General features: G+C 43.7%; 1 protein-coding gene across 1 annotated transcript in view; it reads left to right on the forward strand.

Annotated features, from left to right (window-relative positions):
• The window catches only part of FANK1 (fibronectin type III and ankyrin repeat domains 1), a 99,754-nt gene that overhangs the window by 57,765 nt on the left and 15,659 nt on the right, over window positions 1-26,330 (forward strand). Inside the window, exons 2-3 of the mRNA XM_034987405.1 lie at window positions 16,550-16,727; window positions 22,466-22,590. Of these exons, the coding sequence (XP_034843296.1) occupies window positions 16,550-16,727; window positions 22,466-22,590 (303 nt within the window). The remainder of the gene's footprint in view (window positions 1-16,549; window positions 16,728-22,465; window positions 22,591-26,330) is intronic.

Below are 26,330 nucleotides of genomic sequence, written 5' to 3' on the forward strand. Positions count from 1 at the left end.
TTACGACAAGGGTCTATATCCCTCACTGTGTGGTAGCTTGCCTTCCTTTGTGTTTGGTGATCTTTATTTGATCTTTTTTTTTTTTTTTTTGTCAGAGAGAGAGAGAGAGAGAGTGCACAAACAGGGGGAGCGTCAGTCAGAGGGAGAAGCAGACTCCCCACAGAGCAGGTACCTCGATGCGGGGCTCGATCCCAGGACCCTGGGATCATGACCTGAGCCGAAGGCAGATGCTTAACCCACTGAACTCCCCCACGTCCCTCTTTATTTGATCTTAAACTGTGTGGCTAATAACTTGGGGGATCTTTCTGTCAAAGAGCATTTGCTTCTGCCCTAGAGGTAGTTGAGCTTAAAGGAGCCATGGCCACTTTGGATCCCTCACTTAGAGTGGGAGAGTCTGGTTCCACTGTTGCTTGTTGCTTCCCAAGTCCAATATGGCAGCAACATGGGTGCTGTATTTCTCTGGACTCGTGCTAACTCGAGGCCCTGCTGCTCGTAGATGAGGCCAGCTCTGGTTCTCCCATGCTCTGACTCCCTGCTTCTCTGGCCCTGGTTCTCCGCCTCTGCAATTCCTTCCTTCCTGATTTCTGGTTGTTCAGGGACACTGAAGCCCAGGTTTCTGTTCCCATTGGTTCGTGATGGATCTGAACCCTGCTCACATTTTACAGTATTTTTTAAATTGGGGTGGGGGTGGAGAGGTGGGCTGTCTCTGGATAATTCTTCTACCCTTTGTGAGACCAAAGGTGCCTCAAAGGGTACGTCCCATCCTAGCTCTAATTATTGTGGAGTGGAGGGTCCTTCAGAGAGTCAGATGGGTTTTGTTGCCTATATCTGATCACTCTATGACCCGGCCTCCTACCTCCCAGGCCCTCACCACCATCCTGTTTCCACCTGGATTACTGCAGGGGCCTCCTGACAGGTCTCCCTGCTCCTGCCCTTACCTCACTTTGGTCTATTTCCAGTATGGTAGCCAGAGGGATCCTGTTAAAACCTAAATCAGATTGTGTCACTCCTATACTCAGAAAGCTTGAATGACTTTCCATCTCCTGCAGCACCAAAGTCAAAGATTTTGCAGTGACCAAAAGATCCTGGATGACATCTCCTGTCCACCTCCTTGCCCCCTGGACTTCTCTCCCCTCATCCTCTCCTGGTCTCGCTCATGATCCTCTAATATACTGGCCTCGTTGCAGTTCAAGAAACATGCTGGGCTTGCTGCCGCCCGTAATTTGTGTTAGCTATGCCTGCTGCTTGGAGTGCCCTTCCTCCATGACTTTGTTCTCTGCTCTGTTCTTGATCTCACTCTTGATTTCAGCTCAGGTCATGATCTCAGGGTCGTGAGATGGAGTCCTGCATTGGGCTCCACACTGAGCATGGAACCTGCTTGAGATTCTCTCTCTCCAGCTCTCTTTGCCCCTTGCCCCATTTGTTCACTCTCTTTAAAAAAAAAAAAAAGTCGTATCCCCAGTGCAGCTTTCCCCGGCTACCCCAGTCTAACACCGCAACTGACCCCACCCTCTCTAGTCCCATTCCCTGCTTGATATTTTTCCTTAGCACTTGGGATCATCTTATGTACTATATGTTGTTTCTTTTAAAAACCAACTTTACTGAGATATGGTTTACGTATAATAAAGTATACCTATTTTAAGTATATAGTAAGTGGAGTTTCGACAAATGTGTTCACCTGTGTAACCACCACTTCAGTCAAGGTATAGAGCATTTCTATCACCAAACCCCCCACCCTAGGTCCTGTGCTATGTTGCAGGCACCTTTCTAGGCCATCACTGGTCTGATTACCATCACTAGGGATCTTGGCCTCTTCTAGAACTCCAGATAGGTGGAGTCATTCAATATGAACACTTCTGTCTGGTTTCTGTGACTCAGCATACTGGTTTTGAGTTTTATCTGCTACTACATTTATCAACAGTACAACAGCCAGTCATTGGTCGTTATGGATTAACTATGCATTCCTTTTTATTGCTGAGTGATATTTCATTGTACGGATGATTACAATGTCTTCATTTACCCACTGATGGGCATTCGGTGTGTTTTCAGATTTTGTTGGTTATGAATAAAGCTACTCTGAACATTCATGTACAAGTCTGTAGATATGTTTCATTCACTTTGGATAGATATGTAGGGGTGGAGTTGTTTCACTGTGCAGTTTCTGTTTAACTTGATTAGAAACTGCCAGTTATCCGAAGTGATTGTACAGTTTTAGATTTCCACCAATAATGTGTGAGTTACAGTTCTGCATCCTTGCCAACACTTAGATTCCTCAGGCTTTTTTACTTTACTCATTCTAGGCATTTCATCGTTTTACCAAATAGCCAAAGAAATCTTGAAAAAGAAAAAACCGGAGGTATCACAATTCCAGACTTCAAGTTATGTTACAAAGCTGTTGTCTTCAAAACAGTATGGCACTGGCATAAAAATAGACACATAGATCAATAGAACAGAACAGAAAACCCAGAAATAAACCTACAATTATATGGTCAATTAATCTTTGGCAAAGGGGGAAAGAATATCCAATGGGAAAAAAGTCTCTTTAACAAATGATGTTGGGAAAACATTCAAAATGTTTTTTAATATGTTCTGGACATGTGTTTTTTGTTAGATGTATGTATCACTAACATTTTCTCTTGTTCTCTGTGTGCCTTTTTATTTTAATGGTGATTTTCAAAGAGCATATGTTTTTAATTTTATTGAAACTCAGTTTATCAGGTTTTTTTTCCTTTTGTGGTTAATGCTTTTCATGTTCCGTGTAGGAAATCTTTGCATTATGAGTGGTTGTAAAATTTTGTCCTAACGTTCCCTGTATTTTGTTTATTCATTTTGTTTAGTATCTTTCCCTCACCTGCTAAACATAAACTCCTTGAGGTAGAGATTTTTGTTGAATTTATTGCTAAATCCCCAGTATTGGATGAGTGCATAGTTCATAGTAGGCTCTCAGTTAAATATTTGCTGAATAAATGCTTTTATAATTCTTTTTTTTTAAATTTTTTTTTTTTAAGATTTATTTATTTGAGAGAGAATGAGAGAGCACATGAGAGGGGGGAGGGTCAGAGGGAGAAGCAGACTCCCCGCTGAGCAGGGAGCCCGATGCGGGACTCGATCCAGGGACTCCAGGATCATGACCTGAGCCGAAGGCAGTCGCTTAACCAACTGAGCCACCCAGGCGCCCTGCTTTTATAATTCTTATACATGTATAGATCTGTAAATAACACATTAGATTATTTTGCATACTTGATAAGGTAATTAACATGAGCTGAAGTAAGCACAGACACAGTAGCCTCTAAGTAGCAGATACCATTACTTTTCTTTTTTTTTTTTTTTTTAAAGATTTTATTTATTTATTTGAGAGAGAGAGAATGAGAGACAGAGAGCATGAGAGGGAGGACGGTCAGAGGGAGAAGACTCCCTGCTGAGCAGGGAGCCCGATGTGGGACTCGATCCCGGGACTCCAGGATCATGACCTGAGCCAAAGGCAGTCGCTTAACCAACTGAGCCACCCAGGCGCCCACCATTACTTTTCTAAGAGAGCAACAAAAATGTATAATATTCTGTGATACAAATAAACCTCAATTCATCCATTTTCCTGTTGAGAAGGGTATTTCCAGTTTTTCATTACATCATTAATAACATGACTGTGGTCTTACCAGGTCATCTTGTCCACGTGTGTGAATATATGTCTCACTTTAAACCTGTTTTCTGGGGTGAGGGGGTTGATTAATGGTCTTGTTTGTCTGGATACAAGAAAACCAGTCTCTTGCATACTGTTGGTGCATTGATATATGCACTGTTTAAAGGGTAATTTGGCAATGTACATCAAAATGAAACCTATACATATTCAAAAACTCGACAATTTTACTTCTGTGAATGTCTTATAAGAATACTTGTATCACTATGTAAAGTTAAATGCACCACAGTTTTTATTGAAGTATTATCTGTACAAGATTATCATATACAGAGAGTAGTTTGTTTTCAAAATTTGAGTTAAAGCCACATATGTTAACATGCAAAACTATCAGTAGCCTGTTAATTTAAATTGGCAAGCTGCAAAACAGTACCTTGAATCTGATGTCATTTTTGGAAAATCTTCTATATCCATGCTCAAGAAATCTTTGAATCTTCGTTGAATTTCTAGTGGTCATCATTTTTGGGCGGGGTGGGGGGGTGGGGAAATGTGCTTAATCCAGAGAATTCTTTTTAAAAATTTCCAGTATCTGAATAAGTATCTTTGTTTCTTTTTGAAGACCATACGGCATGCTTTTTTTTTTTTTTTTTAAAGACAGTACAGCATACTTTTTAGAACTCATCTGGTTGGACAGTAATGACTTTGCCTCTTAATTGAGGTTATGCTTAAATGCTTACGTGTGCCAATTTTCATTTGTAGGATAAATTTTATAGTCTCCATTTAAAAAGCGATGTACATTTCCATGCGACAGTAAGATCGTGGGAGTGAAAACAAAAGCTTGTGGTTTAAGGATAATTTCAAGTCAACATTTCCTACACATTTTCCAGAAATTGAAGGGAAGAGTTGGGGAAGGATGTAAGTGTGTGAAGAGGAAAAGCCGTGGAGGAAGGGAGCTGAAGAAGGTGGAAAGGAGGGGAAGCAGGCTGGCTCAGAGGATGCAAGAAATTTATTTGCCTTCAACCTGAGATCAAAGCTGTACATTTATAACAGGTGCAGAGAGGGGGAAGGAAGTCTATTTCAAACTGTTTGGTACACACTGGAGGAGAGGGACTTTTTGGAAGGACAACTATAACATAGTAGCTGCCTCTGATTTTTGTTTGTTGAACAGGTTTAGTTACTATGTACAGAAAAGTGTCTGGTCATGAATCTTGGCTGCCAAGACCTGATGGGAGCCAAGAAACAGATGAATATGAAAACAATCCCATAATAGAAGCAGGGGATTTCTTATTCAGAACGTTATCCCGATAAATGCAAAGAACAATGACCATTATTTATAATTAATGCCCGATTTATGATTCTGGTTTTTTCCATACTGGCTGCCAAAGTACAATTATTTTCCTGTGTATACCCTGGTAACTTCTTTAGAATGAGTGAGTTTGGAGAAATTTATGGTTAAAAAACAGTTTTTATATGGTAAGTTCAGTCATCCCTTCTGTTCATTCTTTTTATTGCGAACCATTGCAGAAAGCAATGTTGGAGAAGCAGGGGCATGGTTACAAGTTCTAAAAGAACCCCATTTGGAAGAGCCCCAGGATGTGGGAAATGTGTATTGATGTATAACAGAAAAGCACGATGTTTTCATTAATCACAACTCTTAAAGATTCCCATTTATTAAGTATGGGTATCCCCTGCTTTTCAAGTGTTCACGTTACGCCACTTCACTTTTACAAAGACCTACGTTAGTACCTGTTTTTGCTAAGTGAAAGAAATCTGAAGAGGATTTTCACTTTAAGAAAAAGGCAAAATAAAAGAAGACAAAATCAGAGAGGGAAACAAACCATCAGAGACTCTTAACTCTAGGAAAAAAACTGAGGGTTGCTGGAGGGGCGGGGGTGGAGGGATGGGGTAACTGGCTGATGGGCATTAAGGAGGCGACTCCACTCAGCATCTCTGCATCCAGCTTTGACCTGTGTCTGTGAGCATCTGTGCTTCATCTCCATTTATTTTGTGCACCTATTAACAAGATGTGTCCCAAGGGACCAGAAAAGCCTACGAGAGGTTATCTTTTGGGTCTGAGAATGCTAACAACTTTTTCCATATAAGTTAATGATAATTGCTTCTTTGTTTTATGCCATTTTGGTTTATAAAAAGTTTCACAGGAACGTTCTATTTTTGGATAGCAAGAGAACCCTGTATGTCCATGATGAGGGTTGAATTTTTCTCTAGAGGTCTTCATATTAGTCAGACTACTCAGTTGCTATTAAAATGATCCCATTCATTTTTTGGTTTGGATTTTGCATGGGGGCAAGTTTGCACCTCATGTTACCATCAACTTAAGTGGAATGCTGAGTCATTTTTCTTGCTATAATGTCATCATTGCCCTTTCTGGGCTGCACTCTTGACACATGAGATCAAAGGCCTCTCAGCATCTTGGTCTGTTTCTTGTCAAGCAATGATCATAATTGTGATTTTTGGGGGGAGGGGTGTCTTTGTGTAATGTTTTTATCTGCTGTAAGACTGGCCTCAGAGCTAGAAGTGTCTGTCTTGTCCCACCCTACTCTCAATACTTAGCAGAGTGCCTACCACACAGTAACATTCAAAAAAAGATATGGAAAAATAAAGATCAGAGAATAGGTAGAAGAACGAGATTGGTTGGATGGAGAACAGAGCAGGAAAAGAGCAGTTTTGAGAGAAATTTAAGATGATGACCCCTGATATAATCACTTGAAACTGCAAAATGTGCTAAAAAGCTGTAGGATTGCAAAGATTTTTGTCGGTTCACACCATTCCACTACATTCATGTGAATAAGAGGGGTTCAAACAATATAGTTATTTATGTTACAAGCTGGATTGAGTTTTTGTAGGCCTAGGTGGAAGGCAACTGACAACCTCTACCTCAGGAGACAATATCACATCCTATGGGATGACAGGCTGAACTAGAAGATGGGCAACATAATTATTTGAACTCCACAACACAAGAGGTGGGAAACCTCTCTGTTTATTTGAAGTTGCTATTTCTCACACCTACTGGTCAGTAATATACAGTCTAAGCCTTGATAAGCACTGACAGCTATAGAATAAAACATGGGGCACCTGGGTGGCTCAGATGGTTAAACATCTGCCTTCGGCTCGGGTCATGATCCCAGGGTCCTGGGATCGAGCCCCACATCGGGCTCCCTGCTCAGTGGGAGGCCTGCTTCTCTCTCTCCCTCTACTACTCCTCCCTGCTTGTGCTCTCTCACTCTCTCTGTCGAATAAATAAATAAAATCTTAAAAAAAAAAGAATAAAACATGGTAAATAATATATTGTGTTAAGACTACTTATCTTTGATGGTTGAATTAATTGCAACCTATTTTAAGGAGTTATAAGATAATTCCCTGAATATTGGAATAATGTCAGCTCGAATCAAGCCTTCATGAAGTGGTTGGGGGTGGAGAGTGAACCTCAGTTCACTCTCCTCAAGGAGCTTGGTCTCAAGTTAGATTGAACGTATCATTGGAATGTAGAAAATATTAAAGACCCATGACTCCCGTGGGTGTCTGAATTTGAAATGGAACCACCTTCGTATAACACTTCAAGGTGATTGTGGACTACTGGTGATCTGGATACCCATTTACTTGGGTAGTGCGTAAGACAAGAATAAGGTTAGAAATACATCTGTGTGTGCAGTACCTTGTTCTGTTCTTTTGTTAAGTAGTTTAGGCATAAAAAAGTTATCACCTGCTGCCACCCAGCTTAGGAAACCAAGTGTTGCCTGTAAAATTATTCTGCTATTCCATTCCTTGCCCTCCTTTCTCTTGATACAGTTTTATTTTCTCAAACTTGATGGAAATCGTCTCATTATGTACACATCCTTTTACAACTTGCTTTTGTAATTCAACTACCCCCCTGATTTATCCATGTAGATGAATTTAGACCTAATTAATTGCAACTTTAATCTTAGCTGCCATACAGTATTCCAGTGTATGATTATTCGTAATTTGTCCAGTCTTCTCATGCTGGCGATTTAGCTTGTTTCCAATGTTTTCCAAATCAGAGTTGCCGTGAACATTCCTGCCATGCCAGGGACTGTAGGTGGGAGTGGAATGGCTGGATGGTGGAGAAGGCCCTTTACTTCACTTTGACATATAGCTTGCCGAAGAGATTTCCCAGTTTGTACTTCCACCGGCAGTCTGGGAACGTTCCAACTGTTTCTCTTCTCTGCACTCAGCAGAGTTCAATTTTCATAAACTTGATTATTGTGCAGTCTCCTTTGGATTCCTTTTCTGATGATCGGTGAGGGTGAGTGTATGTGATTGGTGTTCTGCTTCTGCTACGTTTCTCGGTCATAGTCTTTAGTGCGATTTTCTTCATGTATGTAAGCTAAGCAGATGCACATAACATCTTTCTATTGCTACTATTAAAATACCCTACGATTTTCACTCTAACTATAGTTTAAACTTCAGTGACCTGCTCTGTGCCAAAAGCATATAAACAGCAAGTTGACTTTTCATATTTGGTTTGGAAAGACTGCATTTTTTACCCGGATTTGTTACTCGTCTCCACTGAGAAGCTCAGAAGAGCCACACCAGGCGCATGTGGGAAGGAGCAGACTCTGCAGGTAGAGACCTGGGCTGCAACACCTGCTCCCCGCTTATGGGTTTTGTAGCCTTGAACAAGCTGCTTTGCCTGTCTGAGCCTGTCTCTTCCTCTCTGCTCCTCATCTGTACGTGAAGAGCGTCGGGTCACCGAGAGGTTTAGACACTCTGCAGTTTGAGTGTCCAGCAGTGCCTTCCTTGCTCCGGGCAAGAAAGAGTTTGGAAACACATCTCCTATTTTGTCTACTACCTGTTACCCATATGGAATTCCAAGCAGGGTTTCCACATAGCAAAAAGGACAAAGTAAGTGAACATTTTCAAAAGCATTACCTCTATCTGATGTTGACGCTCCTTATACATTTCAAATCACTTTTCAATATTTTGTTGTTTTTTCTTTGTGGGAAATTTGGGAGGGAGGCAGTCCTCCTTATTTATCCTCTTTTTCCTGAGGAGGGAGACCTGCAGTGGAGCCAGGACAAGAGACCGTGGTTCCTAATTCTTACTCTGGGAGGTTTTGTCTTTTGTTTTTTGTTAGTTGGGTTTTGCTTTATGTGTGGTTTCTGTTTTCCTCTAAAAGCTTTCTAGCAAAGTAGAGAGAAGCACCTTTAAGCAGTTTGTATTTTATATTATTTTCTCTTAGAAGATAAGGGTGGTTGGCAATAAAAATATAAGGAAATTTTCTAAGAAAATGAAAATGTTTTTGTTAAATTTTTAAAAAGATTTGTTTATTTTTGAGAGAAAGTGAGTCAGGGGGAGGGGCAGAGGGAGAGAGTTACAGGCAGACTCCCTACTGAGCATGGAGCCCGACGTGCGGCAAGATCCCACAACCCTCAGATCACGACCTGAGCCGAAACCAAGAGTTGGATGCTTAACTGACTGCGCCACCCAGGCACCCCAAAGAAAATAAAAGTGTTTTTTAATAGATGGTGTCCTCTCTGCCCTCAGGCTCTGCTAGACTTACCCCTCTGACCCTTCACACCTCTCTTGAGAGCATCTTACCCCTCCCAGCTGCACCCCCCCCCCCCCGGGATACACCTGCTACCTCTCCTTTGCCCCCTGCGGCATGCCTCTGGTTTGTTTTTGTTTGGTGTCAGGTCTCTTAGCACCCTCCCCCTCTCGGTCTTGGTTGTGCTTGTGCTGTTTGGACATGGGAGGTGTCCCACAGATATGCTGAATAAATGGATGTAAACTTATTCCTTGGAAGTAGGTGGGATGCAGAGTATCTGCTTGACACTAGAATGGTCAATAAATTGAGCCAGAGTGTAATGGAAACATCTCAGGCTATGAAGCATCCACACTGACTTATTGGTTTATTTTTATCAGACTTGTTTCTTCATGTACATGTAAGCTCAGGGAGAGAGAATCTAGGCTGATAGTTGATCTTAGCTGAATTTTGTTTTCATTGAGAATATGTGAAAATGTGCAATAACATTTTGGGTTTTTTTTTCCCCATATTCAATGCTGTAATGACAATAGAACTTACCCCCAAATCAGCCATAAAATCTGCTCTAATTGTCTTTCATTTTTCTAAGTTTTTCTGTATACGCATCTGTATATATATATTTTTTTGCTTTTTTGACCTGTTTTTGCTTTTTTAACACTCCTTTTTTGATTAGTAGTAACTTTGCACATTTTCTTAATTGTATTTCCTGGTGGTTATAGTTTTTCCAAATTATCTACTTCTGTCCTTGGTCCTTTCATCTATTAGAGTTTTATAGGATTCCATTTTATGAAAGCAATAGGATAGTTTGGTGAGGCTAAGCCCATTTTGGCTGTCACATTTCATTTTTAAGTTAAAGGAGAAGCTGTCCTCACTATGTGGCTATTGTGATATTTGATTGAAAATTCCTTCTTCGGTATGTATTCACGGCAAGCATTTTTTGATACTTCTAAAAATCCAGGGTGTGGGAATGATTATGATCTCCTTGTCATATTGATTTGGAATATGATTTTGATTTATGGTTGCTATAAATATATGGTCAAGTCATGACGAATGGCTTCGAGGTGACAGCCACCACTGTCCTTTATATAGTGTCCCCTCAGTGTGCTGTCATCTTCATTACAAACCATCTGCCACTCAAGGCCAGGCTGCCGATGTCCCTTGTCAATGAAATTTGACCTCAGTAAATTTGCAGGTGTCTTTGGAAGGACAGGGAAACTGCCATTCTGCTTTTATGGTATTCTATATTTAGAGTGACGAGATTCTTATTTGCTTCTCCATCATTTTCTGCTTTCTGTGACCATAATCACGACTAATTTCAATATAGACTGTGATCATCAGTTCTCTCTGTAGCTTTTCAAATACTGTCACGTGGCTGTCATTAAGCGACCAGGTTAATCTGATGTTGTTATGCATTCATCTTTTGAGTCTCCTTTTACAGGGCTGGCACATTTCTGTTGTATTATATTATTACAACCTGTATTTTTTAAAAAATTAGGATGCTAAGGCCTAATACTGTACAGTGGTTTACTTACACTTTATAGTATTCGTGTTTAAACCTATAATTTGTAAATGATAGTTTTTTTAAAAATTGGATTTTTCATGTGCTTAAGAGCCATATTTTTTACCATCTTTGTAACCATTGGGACTGAATGGTGACAGTGTATGAAGGCCTCTGTATTTTATGTTCATATTATTTATTACTTGACAAATGGCAAGAGGGGCATAAAACTCTTTTATCTGTCAGATTTGCATAAGAACTTTCTTATAAAGAGCACTTATGGTGCACAACACATACATAAATCTTCATGCAATCATCCTTTTGCAGTCTCCCTTGTAGTATTTCCTTTTTCATAATTTGGAAAAATTTTTTTTGGTATTTGTTTTATTGAGGTATAATTGACCTATAACATTAGTTTCAGGTGTACAACAGAGTGATTCAATATTCGTGGCCCCACAGGGAGTCTAGTTACCATGGGTTCCCACACATGGTTACAAAACATTTTTCTTTCCTTCCTGTAATGAGGACTTTTTAAGATCTGCTCTTACCGACTTGCAAAGATGCAGAATGGTGGTGTTTGCTATGGCCATCCTGTGGTGCATCATATTCTCCTGACTTATTTCATAGCTGGAATCTCGTACCTTTCCACCCCTCTACTCCCCCGCCCTCTCCCCTGTCCTCGGCCACCATCAACTTGTTCCCTGTTGGAAAACTTTTAAGATAAGTTTGCCACAATGGAAAGAACCTACCAACTGTTTAAAGGAACCACGCAAAATTGAAGGTAGGGTTTGTTTCTTCCTTTTTGTTGGTATCTTTGGGAAAGTTAAATTTTAAGCCAGAGCTTGTGACATGAGATTATGTGATTGTCTAAATTTTGACACTGGTTATCAGACTTAAGCAAAAGCATCTTTTAAAAGATCTGATACTCACAGGAGAAAGAGAGTTCCAAAAGTTCTGTATAAAAAGTAGCCTTAGTCTAACACTGTACATTGACTATACTGGAATTAAAATAATGAGGTCGCATCTAACTTGTGTCTATTAGTGTGTGTTTGTGGTGTGTTGTACATTCATTTTATAAAACTTACAAAAGACAATTCCCCAAATAGCATTTATGATAGAAGATAAATACAAGTATGGATACAAACATATTGGTTAAATAAATAGCAAAATGGTGAGCTTCTGGAGTTTTTAAAAAATGTTGATCTTAGTCACCTTACGAAAGATGTCATACAGCCAGTCGGTTAATCCTAGAGTAGAGTGAGCCGCAGCTGGGGTCCTAGATACACTTATCTCGCCCACCCCTTGCAGTTCTAGCTTCCCTGTAAAGTGTGGGGGTGACAAAATTTAAACATAGAGGAATGTGTGCGTGTGTTGGTAATACACTCGATGTAGCTTATTTTTCCAGTATGATGTGTACTCCCTGACCTGGTATAAATACTTGTCTCAGATTTCTCTAGGGGTTATCTCACTAATTGTTTACCCCACATGCTATAACCTTTTCTTGACCTGTTACTGCCATCTTTCCCTCCACATTCCATGCTGGACATAAAGAGGCCCCTGGCTGGCTTCCTACCCATATTCTCAGTGTCAAGGTGGATGGCAGCCGAAGCTCTCTGCCTTCTTGGCCCCCACTTAGGGTTCTGTGCTCTTTTCAGACCGTGTTCTTTTTTGCAGACTGAGTTCCCGAAGATGAACAGCCTCCCTAGCCCCAGTGCCGTGGGGAACTTACCCTCCCTTCCCCTTCCTGTGCATAACATCCCCGCTCTTCAAACAATGATAGTCTCCATTTTTCTTGTCAGCTTCTCATGCTCATTTTTCAGTTTCCTGGGGGTTTAAGCTGGTTCACAAGTCACACCTTATTTTTAAAATGAATGGTTTCATTCAAAAACCCGACTCTTAACTCTAGAGAACACATTGATGGTTACCAGAGGGACAGTGGCTGGGGGGCCGGAGGAAATAGGGGATGGGGATTGAGAGGACACTTATCTTGATGAGCGCTGAGTAATATATGGAAATTGAGCCATTATGTTGTACACCCAAAACTAATATAACACTATGTTAATTACACTGGATTCAAAATAAAAATAAAATGAATGGTTTGAAGACCTCTTTAGATCTAATGAATAGATTTTTCACCCAGGTCTACCTTCAGATCTCTGCTCCTACAAGGTGGTATGGTTTAGGGTTCAAAATAAGGACTCCTGAGTCAGACTGCCTGGTTCTGCCTATTACTACGTCTGACTTGGGCAAGTTCCTTAACCTCTCTGTGTCTCTGATATTTTATAGTGGTAAAAGGATTTTTATTATTTCCATCTGTAGTTGTAGCGAAGGTTACCTGGATAGATAAGTGTAAAGCATCTATGACAGTGCCTGGCACCGAGTAGATACCATATGATTTTTGTTGTTCCCCAGCCGCTAGGCATATCACTTGCCATTTCTGGCCGCTCCCATGGAGGTTCAGTGCTGACCCAGGCCTCTGTTCCTTTGGCATCCTGATGTTTGCACTTTGACTAGTAACCTGTTTATACATATATTTTTGGATCCTAAAGCCAACATCCTAAAATATGTCATAACAAAAATACCAGAATTCTTATCAAAATCATACAGCTCCATGTACCATACAGGTTTAAAATGCAAACATTTTGCCAAATAGGTTTTAAATTCTTAAAGAACTGAAACCCTACAAATAGAGTGGCAAGTCTCCCTCCCCATGACCTCTCCATCCCTTCCCTGACTTCTTGGAGATAACTCTATCCTGGTGGTGTGCATCCTTCCCATCCATGTATTTAACCTTTACTGCATATTTGTGTATTCACAAACAGTATCTAGTGTTGTGTTGTAAAAACTTACATAAGCAGTATGATGTAGCGCATCCTTTGAACGTGTGTTTTTCACTTATTAAGATTTACCGGGCACCTGGGTGGCTCAGTCGTTAAGCGTCTGCCTTCGGCTCAGGTCATGATCCCAGGGTCCTGGGATCGAGCCCCGCATCGGGCTCCCTGCTCCGCGGGAAGCCTGCTTCTCCCTCTCCCACTCCCCCTGCTTGTGTTCCCTCTCTCGCTGTGTCTCTTTCTGTCAAAATAAATAAATAAAATCTTAAAAAAAAAAAAAAAGATTTACCTATATTGTGTGTAGATCTAGCTCCTTTTAGCTGCTGTGTAAGATTTCATTGTATGAAGTACACCGTAATTAGCAAGTTCATAGGCTACTGAGTTATCACAAAACACTTTGAATATTTTTGACTCTGTTTCAGAGCATGAATTTAAACCCAGATTTATCCAATTCCATCATGCCATGCTTTCCATAAATACTAGGAAAATCAAGTTGGGAAAAATGAGCTTGCAGGCTGCCCCCTAGTGTATCTGGGGGAAGTAAAGGAAATTGGTGGTTGTCTGCCCTCGGGGCCTGGAGCAGGCAACAAGATCAGGGCAACCCTGCCTTCCTAAAGGAGGGCTACACTGCAGGATGCCCCGGGGTTTGTGGGGAGTAGTAGGTCCGCTACTGAGATGGGGCTTCAGGGAAGAACAACACCCTTTATTAGTGAATAGCAAGTGTGGTAAATCACTGATACTTCTGAGGCCTGAAAGGCCCCGTGGAATACAGAGAGTTTTTAAAAGAAGTGTCAGACATCAGGGGCACCTGGGTGGCTCAGTGGTTAAGTGTCTGACTCTTGATTTTGGCTCAGGTCATGATCCCAGGGTTGTGAGATCAAGCCCTGCGTCAGGCTCTGCGCTGGGTGTGGAGCCTGCTTAAGGTTCTTTCTCTCCTTCTCCCTCTGCCCCTCCACTTGCTTGCACTCTCTCTCCCAATAATAAAATCTTAAAAAAAAAAAAAAAAAAAAAGAAGTGTAAGACATGGACCCAGCCCTCAAGGAACGTAAAAATCTAGCAGGGCATGTGAAGCTAACATGAAGTGCAACAGCCGGATGGATGCTGACCAACTTGGTGTGTGCTGTGCTGTGCCCCTTGTCTTCTTTGGTAGCAATAGCCTGTATTGTTCTCTGCATCTCATTCAACAATACTTCCTGGAAATCCTTTCAAGGCATCTAGAATAGAACTAGTTCATTTTTAAAAGACCATGGAAAATCAAGAAATGGGCAGAAGACATGAACAGACATTTCTGCAAAGAAGACATCCAAATGGCCAACAGACACATGAAAAAGTGCTCAACATCACTCAGCATCAGGGAAATCCAAATCAAAACCTCAATGAGATACCACCTCACATGAGTCAGAAAGGCTAAAATTAACAAGTCAGGAAACGACAGATGTTGGCAAGGATGTGGAGAAAGGGGAACCCTCCTACACTGTTGGTGGGAATGCAAGCTGGTGTAGCCACTCTGGAAAACAGTATGGAAGTCCCTCAAAAAGTTGAAAATAGAGCTACCCTACGACCCAGCAATTGTACTATTGGGTATTTACCCCAGAGATACAAATGTAGTGATCCGAAGGGACACATGCATCCCAATGTTTATATCAGCAATGTCCACAATAGCCAAACTATGGAAAGAGCCTAGATGTCCATCAACAGATGAATGGCTAAAGAAGATGTGGTATATATACACAATGGAATATTACGCAGCCATCAAAAAATGAAATCTTGCCATTTGCAATGACGTGGATGGAACTAGAGGGTATTATGCTAAGGGAAGTCAATCAAAGAAAGACAAGTATCATATCTCACTGATATGAGGAATTTGAGAAACAAGACAGAGGATCATAGGGGAAAGGAGGGAAAAATAAAACAAGACGAAACCAGAGAGGGAGAAAAACCATAAGAGACTCTTAATCTCAGGAAACAAACTGAGGGTTGCTGGAGTGGAGGGGGTTGGGAGGGATGGCGTGGCTGGGTGATGGACATTGGGGAAGGTATGTGCTATGGTGAACGCTGTGAATTGTGTAAGACTGATGAATCACAGACCTGTACCCCTGAAACAAATAATACATGATATGTTAATAAAATAATAATAATAAAAAAGACCATGGAATATTCCCTGCTATGGACATGTCATTTATTTGACCATGCCCTTATTAATAGGTCATCTCTTGTTTGCTGTAACCTGCTAAAAACTGTAGCACTTAATATCCTTGTAGAGATGTCCCTCTGTGCTTTGGTGCTCTGATTTCTGCAGGCATGGGAATGCTGGAGAGAGGGCTATGTGTATGTCTAATTTTAATACATGCTGCCATATTGCTTCCTAAAAAGGCTAGAGTTCCTGTTTCCCTACCAGCAATGTTTGAGAGTGTCCTCTCCCTACACTGTCACCTCTAATAGTTGGGATATCTCCTCTTGGGCTTGACTGGATATAAAGTTATATACCATTGTTTTCAATCTCTGTGGCCAGTAGGGAACATCCATGTCTGTTTGGACATTATACTGGCTATTCGTTTTTGAGATTTTGTGCGCTGCTCATCTTTTGCCTGGTTGGTTGTTAGCCTTTGGGTTTTTCCCCTTGGTTAGTCTATAAGAGCTGTTTATCTAGAATAGATATCAATCCTTTGTCATCTGTGTCACAAATATTTGGACAAGCTATATTTGTTGGCTTTGTTTACCAGCCAGTTCACTGAAGGATTATAGCAGCATACTGAGTTTCATTAGCTCAAAAACAACCTAATTAGTCTGATATATTAACCATCATTTTGGAAAGGTCCATAAGTGAAATATGGTATTGATGGGTTATGATACAACCTACTCGTTGAAGTATGTGGTAGCTCACTACATCAGCTGGATTTTCTGTCACTTAAGCTTTTCAGATATTCTTCAAGCAGCAGGGGGGAGTACTCAAATCTGTGTCTGATGCATAGGAAAACAGTCTGATCTCTGAGCAGGTATAATGCACTCAGCTGATCTCGGGTCATTATGGAAATGGAGTCCTTAAAGTCTGTATTGTTCTTTTTTAGAAATCACGCCATCCTCAAAGCCTCATCCACCTGTTGTAGGCAAAGTGACTCATCACAGCATCGAGTTATACTGGGATCTGGAAAAGCGAGTGAAACGGCAAGGACCTCAGGAACAGTGGTTCAGGTTCTCAATTGAAGAAGAAGACCCCAAAATGCACACTTACGGTATCATTTATACGTAGGTGCAATGTTGAATTGCTTAACATTTTGCTTTGATTTCCTGATGCGCTGGAATGGTTTTTATTGTCTTTAAAAAGACTCATTCTGGGGGCGCCTGGGTGGCTCAGTCGTTAAGCGTCTGCCTTCAGCTCGGGTCATGGTCTCAGGGTCCTGGGATCGAGCCCCACATCGGGCTCCCTGCTCCGCGGGAGGCCTGCTTCTCCCTCTCCCACTCCCCCTGCTTGTGTTCCTGCTCTCGCTATCTCTCTCTCTCTGTCAAATAAATAAATAAAATCTTTAAAAAAAAAAAAAGACTCATTCTGAAATGAAAGAAAAGAATGAGCTGGCATCATCTGCCAGCATGCTTTTTATGAATTAGAATTTTTGGAAAATCAGCATTAGCAGTAACTTTGAAATGAAGCCTCCTCTACCTTTGAGAGCGTCTTAGGCTCCTGCAGTATTCACATGGTATATTTTAAAATTCTAAAATGTAGAGACAGAATCAAGAGCATTTGAAATTGGAGGAGGCTGCTGTGTTTGGAGATGTGGGCTGGGGCCTCCACGTCTACCCAGGACATCTCTGGACCTTCTGTCACCCCGCTGTTCTTGGTTAGCTGTTCTCAGGCTGTGCTGGTCCCCAGGGCGGGGCCTTTCTCGTTAGGGTTCCTCCTGTTTTCACATGGCTGGTTCCTTCACACCATGCAAATACCAGGTCAAATATTCCATCCGGGCACCCCCTCTGTCCTGACATTGTTTGAGGTGCTCCTAACATTCGGCTCTGCTGGAATTATCTGTCCCATTGACCTGTTCATTTTGTCTCCGCACCAGTGTTTAAACTCTGAGAGGCAGAAAAGATTCCTGCTTGCTTAACACCTGATACCCCCACTCCTAGGCAGTGTGGGCACCTAGCGGGTCCTCTGAAGACTTGTCACGCGAATTAATAAATCAGTGTAACTGGGGGTAATCAAGAAGTCCTTTTTCTCTTAGCCTTCATTTCAACTCTTATTTCTTCCCTTTGACTGCTTTACCACTTGCCAAATGACTGTCTTAGGGATACCAAAAATGTGATACAAATGTGGCTGTGAACTAAAGTTAATTTTGAGGGGTGCCTGGGTGGCTCAATTGTTAGGTGTCTGCCTTCGGCTCAGGTCATGATTCCAGGGTCCTGGGATCGAGCCCCACACTCGGCTACCTGCTTAGCGGGAAGCCTGCTTCTCCCTCTCCCACTCCCCCTGCTTGTGTTCCCTCTCTTCACTGTGTCTCTCTGTCAAATAAATAAATAAATAATCTTTAAAATAAAAACAAAATGAATTTTGAGATAATCATAGATTCCTATCAGGCAGTAGAAAGAGATAATAGAGATCTTGCGTGTATCTTGCCCGTGTCCCCAGGGCTAACGTTACGGGATGCCATAGGGCAGCCTCACAGTCAGGAGACTGGTGTTGATGCGGTCAAGGCCCAGAGCATTTCCAGCAGTTTGCTAGCTTTTTCTCAAGGTGGCATCGAGATGATGTTGAGGGCATTAACAGAGGCTTTCACTCTTCCCTGAATGATGACAACCCTGAGATTTAATGAGATTTAATGAACAATTGGTTGGTTGGTTTTTAGATACAAACAAACAAAAAACCCCAAGACAACAACAAAACCAAATGCATTTCTCTGAAATGTAGTTACCATCTGCAAATAATTTTGGCCCCACGACTCAAAAATGGTATTTTAATGAGGTCATGCCGTGTTATTCTCTATTAGGTAATTTCCATCTGAAATCTGAAAGCATGAATTAGGATATTAGAAGTAGGAGTATGGAGAAGGGAAGAAACATCCTTTCTTTCCCGGGTGCCCCTGGCACATACGCTGCTCTCGGGCACGTCAGGTGGGGCCGTGCTTGATGCTCCTTCCTCTTCTTTCTCCCTTGTTGGCCCGCAGCCAGGCGGACCGCCCCCGGCCCCGCTGGAGCTCAGCCACGCACTGGCCTCCAGCCTGGGGCATCTGTCGCGGCTGTCGCACGTTCCCCAGAGACATGAGTGCTGTCGGGCTTGGGGGGCGGTCCGCCCGGAGGAGGGCCTGGCATCCTAGAGCTGGCAGCAAGACCTGCCGACTGCCACCCCCAAGCTTGCCTGCCCTCGGAGAATTGACGGCAGAAGTTGCCACTAGGTGGCAGAATGAGACTGTGTTAATCTTGACCTCTTCCGCTTCCTTCCACTATTTTCTCTAGGTATCCTGAAGACTAGCAATGCCTTACTTTGAAAAAGCGGTTTCCGAATATCTGACCTTGGAATTATGGATTTAAGAACTTCCTTTTGACTTGTCCATTTCTGTCTGTGTTCACCACCAGCCCATCCTGAATCGGTGGTGACCTCACGGCCCCTTACCCTGTTTTGTGAGTTCTCCCTTTGCAAGTGCCTCATTCTGCTTCCCCTCGTGATATCGTGGCATTTCCGCCCGACCAGGACGCAGGCTCCATCTTCTGACTAGTGTCCTGATGCATCTCCAGGTCCTGCAGCGAAGTTGCACATTTGCTGAATGAATGGGCCTTGTCGCTCTTCTCTTGTCTTCTAGCCTTCCATTCTGTCTTACTAATCATCCTTTTGTCAAATTCTCTTCAGGGAATCTCCATTTCTGGAAGTATGAAGGTCAAACTGCAGATGATGCCCTTCACAGTTGGCCCACAACCCGCCTGCCTTGTTGTCTCTTATTTCTGAGCATGAATCCTCCAATGAGATCTGTTTACTGTCCTTTGAATAGGCCCTGACTTTTCTCGTGTGTATGTTCAGCAGTTTTTTCCGTTCAGACCAATGTCTTCCTGGCTGATCCTTTCTTCTACATGGTTAGATTCTACCTCCACTAAGAAACTCACCAATAACCTATTCTCTACCCCTCTAAATTCCTGTGACAACTGTGCATTTCATTCATGAATCATTCATGCACGATTATCTTGCATTTCAGTCAGCATGTATTAAAGGGTACCTACTACGCACCAGACACTGCTCCGGATGCAGGGGATGCGCACTGAACAAACGGACAAAAATTCCTCCCTCATGATGAGAAAAACAATAAATAAGAGATGTAAGTGAAAATACAGAGTAGGTAAATACAGATGGTGAGAAGTACCAAGGAGAAAAAGCATAGGAAAAGTTGGGGGTTTGGAGCAGAGGTAAAGAAGACTTCCCTGAGAAGGTTGCATCTGGATAAAGAAGCAACTGAGGCAGATCTGGAGCCTGGAGAGTATTGAAAGAAGAACATTCCAGGTAGAAGAAATAGCAAGTGAAGCCCCCTTGAGATGGGACTGGGCCCAGTATGTTCCAAGAACACTGAGGAGTCGAGTGAACGAGCAGAAGAGCAGCACGGGATGAGGTCAGCAAGGCAATGGGAGGCTGTTGCTGGAGTCTGGGGGGTGGTGGTGGGGGGCAGAACTGTGGCGGGAAAGCCAGCGGAGACTGCTAGGCTGAGGAGGGGCAGGGCCTGGCTGACACTCTTGCTCTCTGACGGTCGTTCTGGCTGCTGAGGTGAGAATAGGCTCCATGGAAGCACAAGGCAGCGAGTACTTCTGCAGTAAGTGAGGTGGGAGGTGATGGAACAGGGCGAGCCGTAGTTGAATTTAGGATGGTTTGAAAGACAGACTTGAAGACTTTGCTGGTGGCTCAGAGAGGAGATGGGAGAGAAAGAGGAGTGTCAAGGGGGTAGATCTAGATCTGCCCCTCCTGGACAGGCGGGTTTCGCTACATTAAACCTCAACTTCAGAATCTCCATGCTTTAGGACAACAGTTTATTTCCCACATGACATACCCAATGTGTTGGCCATGGCTTCGTTCCACGGTGTCTGTCATCCACATCCGCCCGGGCTGACGGAGCAGCCTCCGCCTGGAGGTTGCCAGTCACTGTGGCCATGGGCAGAGGGCCAGGACACACTGTTTCTAGAAGCTTCCATTCAGAATGACCCATTTCACTCCTGCTTCTGGTTCCTTGCTCAAAGCAAGTCCTACGGCCACGTCTGAGTTCGACAGGGCAGGAGTAATAGGACCCTTGGGGGAGGGCACCAAATATTTGGGACCAATAATCTAGTCTTCCCAGGTGGCACCAGCGGATTGGGCCTGAGCATCTCCAATAACAAAGATGGGAAGATGGGGGGTGCGGAGAGGAGCAGAAGCTCAGTTGGGGCATCAGCTGGAGGCCGAGTGGAGATGTCAAGGAGCAGCAGCTGGGGAAGATCGGCCTAGGGGAGAGTCCCCAGCTCCTGCTGGACTGGATTGGAACTGGCGGGGGGGGAGCATAGAGAGAGAGGGCAAGCCTGGCAACCGAGTCCTTAGGCGTTCCAGTATTGGGTTTCTCATGTTCCATGTTTGCTCAGCGGCTACATCAAATATTTGCTTATCGACTGACAACAAAAATACAGGCAAGCCCTAGACTTTCATCTGCTCTCCTCTATTGTGGAAAAGTCCTAAGACTGTTTTACTCCTTTAGGTACCAGGCATGGGCCGTGGGAAGTTGTGCTTCTCCACGAGCTTCCCAAACGGCTTCCGTTTGTCTCCCCACAGCTGGGCTGTGATCGTTGTGGAGTACCGCGGTGGACAGCTGTGTCCCGGGGCCCCTGTGTGTGTCTCGTACTCTCCTCGGGGTCCTCTCGATTGAAGGGAGAGTCTCTAGGCTTCCCTAAATGTGCCCAGTGACTTCCGTTTTCTAAACAGTTGTGTAATTCCTCTTTCCAGGGGTGATGAAGGTGCTGCTTGCTTCAGCGTGAACTTAGGGTATTTAGCAACATTGGATTTTATTGGGGGCACTTTTGATTTTATTTTGGTTGGAAACTATGTTAAGTATTTGACACCTGACATTGAATTCCACTGAAGCTTGGATATTGTATTCAATTTTCGCTCCTAAAGATCTTTTCAGATGCCACAAATTCTGGGCTCCCTTTCTAGGATTCCCATATCTATAGATATGGATGTATGCTCACCTAGTGAGGAAATCCAGCTACTCTTTTTTTTTTTTTTTAAGTTTTATTTATTTATGAGAGAGAGTGAGAAAGAGAGAGAGCGTGCACACACAAGCAGGAGTAGCTCCAGAAGGAGAGGGAGAAGCAGACTCCCTGCTGAGCAGGGAGCCCAATGCCAGGCTTGATCGCAGGACCCTGGGATCATGACCTGAGCCAAAGGCACACACTTCACCCACTGAGCCACCCAGGTGCCCCAAAATCCACCTATCTTGAGACCACTTTGCACAGGTGGATGTATTTTAGATGATGATAATGATTTTTAAAGCCATGCAGTTTTTCTGAATATTTATCTTGGTTTTAGAACTTTTACTTTTATGGTAAATATATTTGTATTGACTCTTAACCCTTCTGTTTTCTTGGTTTCTTAATTCAGATGTTTTTCTTAATGCCACTGGTATCATTTCTTTATTGTCTTTGTTGTAGTTTCTTCTTTGTTGATGATGTGATGTATCAGTTATCTCTTGCTGCATAACAAACCACCCCCAAACTTAGTAGTTTTGCTTAAAGCAAAAAAAAAAAAAAAAAAAAAAATCCTGTGTTTGCTCATGATTCTGCAATTGGGGCAGGGTGGGAAGGGACGGATGCGTGACTTGTCCTTTGCACTCAGGGCACTCCCCGTCTAATGTGAGAGACTGATAAAAGCCAAGATGGGGTCATACTGGAAGTAGACAGAATTCACACCTTGCTTCCACCTGCTTTTAGTGACTTTCAGGGCGTTCCTATTTGATCCCCTGGGGTCCTCATCATGTGTGTCTCCTCCCACATAGGGGATACTCAACAAAGCACGTTGTAGAAGGTCTGGAACCACGAACACTATACAAATTCCGACTGAAGGTCACCAGCCCCTCTGGAGAATACGAGTACAGCCCAGTGGTCTCTGTATCTACCACCAGTGAGTATACAACCACTGTCCTCCTTTATCTAAAGATAAATGAAGACAACGAGCCATAGAGAGGTAAAAATATCTTGCCTTTTGCTCGGCCTTACTGGAAGCAGAAACTTTCATTTTTTTAGAAAGATTTTATTTATTTTAGAGAGAGAGAGAGAGAGTGCATGAGTGGGCAGGGGAGGGAGAAACAGGCTCCCTGCTGAGCACAGAGCCTGACCTGGGGCTTGATCCTGGGACCCTGAGATCACAACCTGAGCTGAAGGCAGACGCTTAACCGAGTGAACCGCTCAGGCTCTTCCATTTTTAAAGACTGTGCTAATACTGTTCCCTGGCCAGGCCAGGCCACAGCAGGAGGGAAGTCTGTGCTTTAACAAACGGGCAGAGCTGTTCTGGGGCCAGCACCGCCCTGGGAGTGCACATTCAGGACTAAAAGTACAGAAGGGTGGAGTCGCCTTTCTTGGGAAGTGGGCCCGGGCGTGTGGGCTGAGAAACCGTCTGCCTGTTGGGGTGTGCCTCAGGTGACAAGGTCTGCAGAGCACTTTGTCCCTTTTGAACAACCTCAGTTTTATGTCTTGACACACAAATCAGATTCCCAGGGAGGCTGTGAGTGAGGAAGAACGAACAGTGGGACTGACACACACACACACACAGGCGGGGCAAGGGGCCGGCTGCCTCTGACTTGCGTGTCCTTCTCCCAGGTCCCATCTGAGGGTGCAGATATTTTCTGTGATTGGTATTTTAAAACGTTTCAAAGATGTGTGCATGTCTAGAGTGTGGTAAAGATTAAAATAGTCAGAAATGTTCTTCATGGCCCGCTCGCTGAAAACACTTGTTTTCAGTTGCACAACAAAAATCTTCCTCTTGTGAGTAAAAGTGATTTTAAAGTTTTAGTCAATATTGCATATGGCATATGTGGGTGTACACACACATATACATATATAAGTAAAACATAGTTTTCCTTCTATGGCTTTCAGTTGTGTCCTTTATGCATTTATTTGGAGAGTTCTTTTTAGATTTAAATTCAATTATCCAACTTATAGTACATCATTAGTTTCAGATGCAGTGTTCAGTAACTGATCAGTTGCGTAGGACACCCAGTGCTCATCATATCACGTGCCCTCCTTAATGCCCATCACCCAGTTACCCCATCCCCCCCACCTACCTCCCGTCCAGCAACCCTCAGTTTGTTTCCTAGAGTTAAGAGTCTCTCAAGGTTTTTCTTATGTGGAGATATTTTTATGTGGATTAAAGATGATTGAGGTTTTGAGTTAGCCTATCATCTCTTCGTTTGCAAACAAGGCACTAGGAAGTCGGGTCTTAGTTTGGCAAACTGAGAATTCAGTGACAGCTGAGAGGGGGGTGTACCTTCCCCAAGGTGCTCCGCTCGCTGCAAAGACACATAATTTCAGAGGAGACTTTCCAAGTGCAACGGTCAGTTACAGAGACGCAGGTCAGGAAAGAGGGCTTGTCCTTCATGTGGTGACCATGAAAGCATTTCCTTCCTATAGGAGCTCCGGAGCTCTGGAGCTTTTAGGGGAAAGAAAAGGCAGAGCCGCTGAGTGTGAGTTGGTTTCCTCTGTGTTGAGGGCAGGCACAGAGAAGGGAGGAGCAGGGGCAGGAGAAAAGTTGGCAAAGGGGAACCTATTGTTTGAATAGAGACTCTCTAGGGGACACTGGGCCAGTGTGCTCCCTCCTGTCCTGCTGTCCCCAGCCAGCCACAGGCCACGCCCGCACTCCTCTGCCTTTGCCCCTTCTCTCTGGAGTGCCCCCTCCTCGGAGCCCCCTTCCTGGTGCCCCCTCGGCTCCTCTGTCTGCTGAGCCACTCGCCAGGCAGAGCTCGCTCAGGGGCGGTTCCTTGTGTTTGCCCCAGTACCCGGCTGGGTATCACCTCCAAGTGCATCTTATTACGTGTATTTTTTCATCTTCGTCTCGTACCGACTTGCGTGCTTCCAAGGTGGAGGATGTGATGAGTCGGTCATGTCTGGTGTAGAAGATAAAGGTAAAAGGATGGACAGATGGTGAATGGAAAGGCCCAGAGGCAGATTTAGGATGAGGAGGGAAACACTGATTTTCTCAGCTCTCACTCCCATCTGTGGGGAGATGGACGTGCGTCCCAGGGGCTGGGGAGGGTCCCCCTGCACCTGCACGGTGAGGGCGAACAGGATGCAGAACCAGCCACGGTGAGCCTTAGCTTGCCCACTGGCATCTTTCCTCCTGCCATATTCACGCCAGGACAGGGGCTGCGGGACCTTCCGGCCAGAGCTGACGTGTTGGGCGGGGGGGCGGGGGGGGTTGCCTACCGTTTGGAGCTCTTCGGGAAGGCAGAAACCATGGTAGCTTTCTATCAGCTGACAAGGATTGTGCTGCCTTCCTGCTGAGCTGGCTTCCGAGAGGGAGCCACGGAGACCTGGTCCAGAGGCCCAGGGCATTTGTGACTGCAGTCCGTGGCTTCCGTGGGCCACTAGGCCAGACCTCCTGCAGGGACCAGGGTGTGATGGAGACGTGGTTCCTGGTGATGACCTGCAAACCGGGCTTCCTGCGAGTTTCATGGTCTGGTCACAGTGCTGTGCTGCAGAAGAGACAGACTCTCAGCCTCAGGGGGCTCTCCCGGGTGGCAAGGGTCCCTCTTCCTGATGGTTGCTGCTCCCTTATGCTATTATTAGATTTAGAATATCCAAAGCAGACTCCCTCAAGGAGGTAGATCATGCTAAACAAAGAATTAAAAATGGGCATATTTTCCAAAACAAGTAAAAAATGCTTCTGTGGGTTGATCATTTGCATTCAGTTTGAAAGTGTTTTTAGTGAATCACGAAAGCATGTACTTTGTTTGAATAAAGGATGCTCAGCCTTTTTTTTTTTTTTTAATTCCAGGTAAAGTACATGAGTCTCTTGCTTAAATGAGGCATGCAATTTTAATCAATTGGGCCCTTAAAAAGAGACAAGCAGCTGCTGTTTGTTAATTGGCAAATCTCTCCTCCAATGAGCTCATCATTTATTCAGTGCTTCTAACAGACCTGAATTCCACCCAGAAAGGTGTTAACCGCCACATTATAATATCTGCGGGCACATCTGCCACTAAATGACCCTCTTACAGACCATGGGGATGGCTTTCCCCTCCTCCTGGGTGTCCCCTCCCCTGGCCCTACCTGATGAGTTCCATCCAGTGGGGATGCAAGGGCAGGCACTCACGGACATCCTCCTCACGGGCAGCACCGATTCAGTATTTGTTTGTTGTTGCAACACTCAGGGTAAACATTAGCCAAACAAACCCACAGAGGCAAAGCCTGCCTTTTTTGTATTCATTGCACTTGATGGCAGTCCCCTGGGCCAGGCCCACCATGTCTTTGAGGATTCAGGGATAGGAGGAGTGGAACGTTTGGCTCACCATGGAATTTCCTCTCTCTGTGACTCCTGCCTATAGTGGGAGGGAGAAAGGACTGCTCTGCTCTGCTCTGCTCTGCAAAGAGGAGCCTTTTCATTGTTCCTCTGTCTGATTCACATAAACGGAGACCTTTGTGTGCCTTGGTTGATCCATGTCTGGTCTGGTGCTAATCCTCAGTACCTCATTGCCTTCCTGGCAGTGGTCTGAGAGGGGTTAATGAGTTAATGCTGAGAAAGAGCGTTTATGCCCCGAATGATACTTATTGCTTCCTTTTGCAGAAACTCTGCAAATAAGGAATAGATTAACCATTGTGCTGTGTTCCTTCCCTTCCGTGAGATGTCCTTTTGTTTTCAGATTAAGT

The sequence above is a fragment of the Mirounga leonina genome, unplaced genomic scaffold (genome assembly GCF_011800145.1).
Source record: "Mirounga leonina isolate KUSES-001 unplaced genomic scaffold, KU_Mleo_1.0 Mir_114, whole genome shotgun sequence".
NCBI lineage: Eukaryota > Metazoa > Chordata > Mammalia > Carnivora > Phocidae > Mirounga > Mirounga leonina.